Genomic DNA, 2,937 nt, shown 5'->3' on the forward strand with positions numbered 1-2,937 from the left:
AACTATTGGCAAAAGTAGGGGATATTGATTTCGTGGCTAAGGAAGTTAAATACCATAACACTTCTAGAAAGTTGTACCTAGTTGCAGCAAAAAGAACGTATGAAGAGCGTGCAACAAAGCATTCTGATGTGCACGACAAACATAGGCGTCGATCCCGTTTTAAAAGTGGGGGGGACCGATACATATACATATAATTTAGTTTTTTTTGCAAGGGGGGGGGTCGAGGTGTCTGGCGAAACCCGCCACCGCGAGCGCCGCAGGCGCGAAGCCCGTGGCGGGGGGTCTGGGGGCCCTCCCCCCGAAAATTTTGGAAAATTGACCCCTTCTAGGGCTGTTCTGAGGTGTTTTCTGCTGGCTAGCCGAGCTGCTTTCTGACAAAATATTTTTCGCCTTAATTATTGTGACTAAACTGAACAAATGGTATATAGATACAATATAACTTTATTAGTCAAATTTCTTAATTCAAGTACAAATAATGAACATGAATAAAAACAATGGTGCCACTGATGGTATTCCAACAAGTCTTTAATGGTCTAAAATTTCCCAAAAACACTACGCCGTGTATCGCTCGATCCATCGACAAATTCAATTGCGATATCTCGTGCAGTGCACTCGGCAAGACGATTTCTGTGCACATGACAGACCATCACGTCTGCTGTGCTGCTGCCAAATGTAGATGATGCCTCATTCAGTGCCTCCAGCACGTGTGCGTAGTTGCTAAGGACGGCTCTAACGGCAATCCCACGTGACAGCCAGCGTGTTGGACAAAGCGGCTTCAGGCGTGAAGGGGAAGGGCTATCATCCATAACTTGCAGATCGAGATACAAATTTTAAATTTGCCTGATGAGTTGTAGAAGCCGCCCAGTTCCTGCACCACGTTAAGAGCATCGCGAAGGAACGGTGCACTCTCGATGGCCTTCGCACAGATGAGGTGCGTGATGTGTGCACCGCAATGCGTGTAGTTTGCCAGTGGTTGTACTTTCTTGATCAGTGCTTGGCAGCCTTGGTATTTGCCCGACATATTGCTGGCTCCGTCATACGTTTGCGCTCTCAGATGCGTGATTGGGAGGTTGAGTCTGAGCAACGCGTCTTGCAGCATATTGCTGAGGCTGGCACCAGTCATCTCAGATACGCTGTACAGACCGATAAAGTCCTCGTGAACGTCGTAAGCGTCGTCTATATATCGCACGCATATTGCCTCCTGTTCAACGCCTTGGATGTCTTGGGTTCCGTCGACAATGACTGCAAAAAGGCCCACGTTCTTGCAAATATTTCGCAGCACCATGTGTGCCATGATTTTTAACAGTTCGTTTTGCACGGCAACGCTTGTGTATGAAGTTGTGCGTGTCAACCACCTCTGTAACACGACGTCATCGTTGCTCCGCAGCTCTAACAACTTCATGAAGTTACCGTCGCTTGACTCTTTGCCGCGTATTGCCAGTCCCTGCTGCGCTAGATACTGGACGGTCGTCACAATCTTCAGCAGAGCGTTGCGCGCCTTCGTTTGTTCTTCAAGATGGTGCGTACTTAACTGTGCGTCAACGTCGTTGTTGGAAGACCGGAATTTCAGGTTGCTATGAGAAATCATATGTGCAGATGTCTTTTCGTGGATTTTGAATTTCTCAATTGCCTTCTTTCAGTTGCAAAATCCCTTGGAAACAAATGTGTCCTCTGAATACCGCGCCATGCCGGCCAAGTCCATGCATGCTGCTTTAGCACAAGTAAAGCAGAGTACTCCGCTAACGTTAGCGTCAAAGTGGAGCCATGGAAAGCTATCGAACCACGCGCGCTGAAAACATAGCGTTCGTTTAGCGAGCCGTTGCACCGGCATGCAGTTGACGTCCCGTGGCTGGTACGGCACTGGCGGTAAGATGGGCAACCGTGTCTGAGAAGTGACTCTTTTCTCTGTTTTTTCTTTAACATCTTCACCAACAACTTCGACATTTGAATCCGGTGTCGTCCCTACTCGCAACAGAGTCTGGGCATGGCGTGGTATGGCAGTGAAGAACTTTTTAATGTCCATGGTAGTTTTTCTACGGTATACTATCTCCGTTAGCGTTTCGTCCTGGACGATGCAGTTTGCCAAATAACCTGCGTGTAATTCATCAAATTCGAATTGTTGTATCAAATAGCATGTCAAAATAACCGGATATAAGCCTATGGGTACAATGATAATTGACGAATACATTGTATGCAAAATATTCGTTATTAGATTCCTGGAGACTGGAGTAGTTGTTTTTCCGACGATATAACCACGGCCGGTCTATAACAACTAAACTAGTGACCATCATCTACCTAGCGCGCATGCGCTATTGGTAGTTTGATCCGATGTCCTTGTTTCAAAATAAAATAAACGCATTTTTTCAGAATAAATAAAAAATAATAATAATTAAACAATATTATTTACTTGACAAATTAACAAATATCGCTAGTAACCATTATTTATATAACTTTCGTTCCGTCTTTCCTTTACGTGTTTTATTTTATTATTAATTTCAAATGTCTTTTATTGGGTTTTTCAAATTATAAAAAAGTAGACGCCAGTACTGAACATTTCTGGTGTTACATTTTTATAGACTTTCTGCCCCAACACTTGGGTATAATTATTTCAAATTACACATCACTACCTAAGTTTATAGATTGATATTTCTATTGATGATGAGAGAGAGAGAGAGAGAGAGAGAGAGAGAGAGAGAGAGAGAGAGAGAGAGAGAGAGAGAGAGAGAGAGAGAGAGAGAGAGAGAGAGAGAGAGAGAACATATATATTATTATTCAAAATAGCATATACACTTAGTGACATAATGCTAAGAGTAAATCAGCAATACCTGTTATTTATATGAAGTTCGAAACCAATTAGTCAATTTCAGTATAAAAGAAAGAACCATTAAGTTTTAATAGTTATTTTTACTTAACCAATAACGCATATTTAGATACCGT

General features: G+C 43.2%; 1 protein-coding gene across 1 annotated transcript; it reads right to left on the bottom strand.

Moving 5' to 3' along the window:
• Positions 1-775: 775 nt before the first annotated feature.
• LOC121370047 (zinc finger MYM-type protein 1-like) lies at positions 776-1,588 on the bottom strand. The gene has a single exon (XM_041495145.1). The coding sequence runs from the start codon at positions 1,586-1,588 to the stop codon at positions 776-778; it is 813 nt and encodes a 270-aa protein (XP_041351079.1).
• Between the last annotated feature and the right edge of the window lie 1,349 nt (positions 1,589-2,937).

The sequence above is a fragment of the Gigantopelta aegis genome, chromosome 4 (assembly GCF_016097555.1).
Source record: "Gigantopelta aegis isolate Gae_Host chromosome 4, Gae_host_genome, whole genome shotgun sequence".
Lineage (NCBI taxonomy): Eukaryota > Metazoa > Mollusca > Gastropoda > Neomphalida > Peltospiridae > Gigantopelta > Gigantopelta aegis.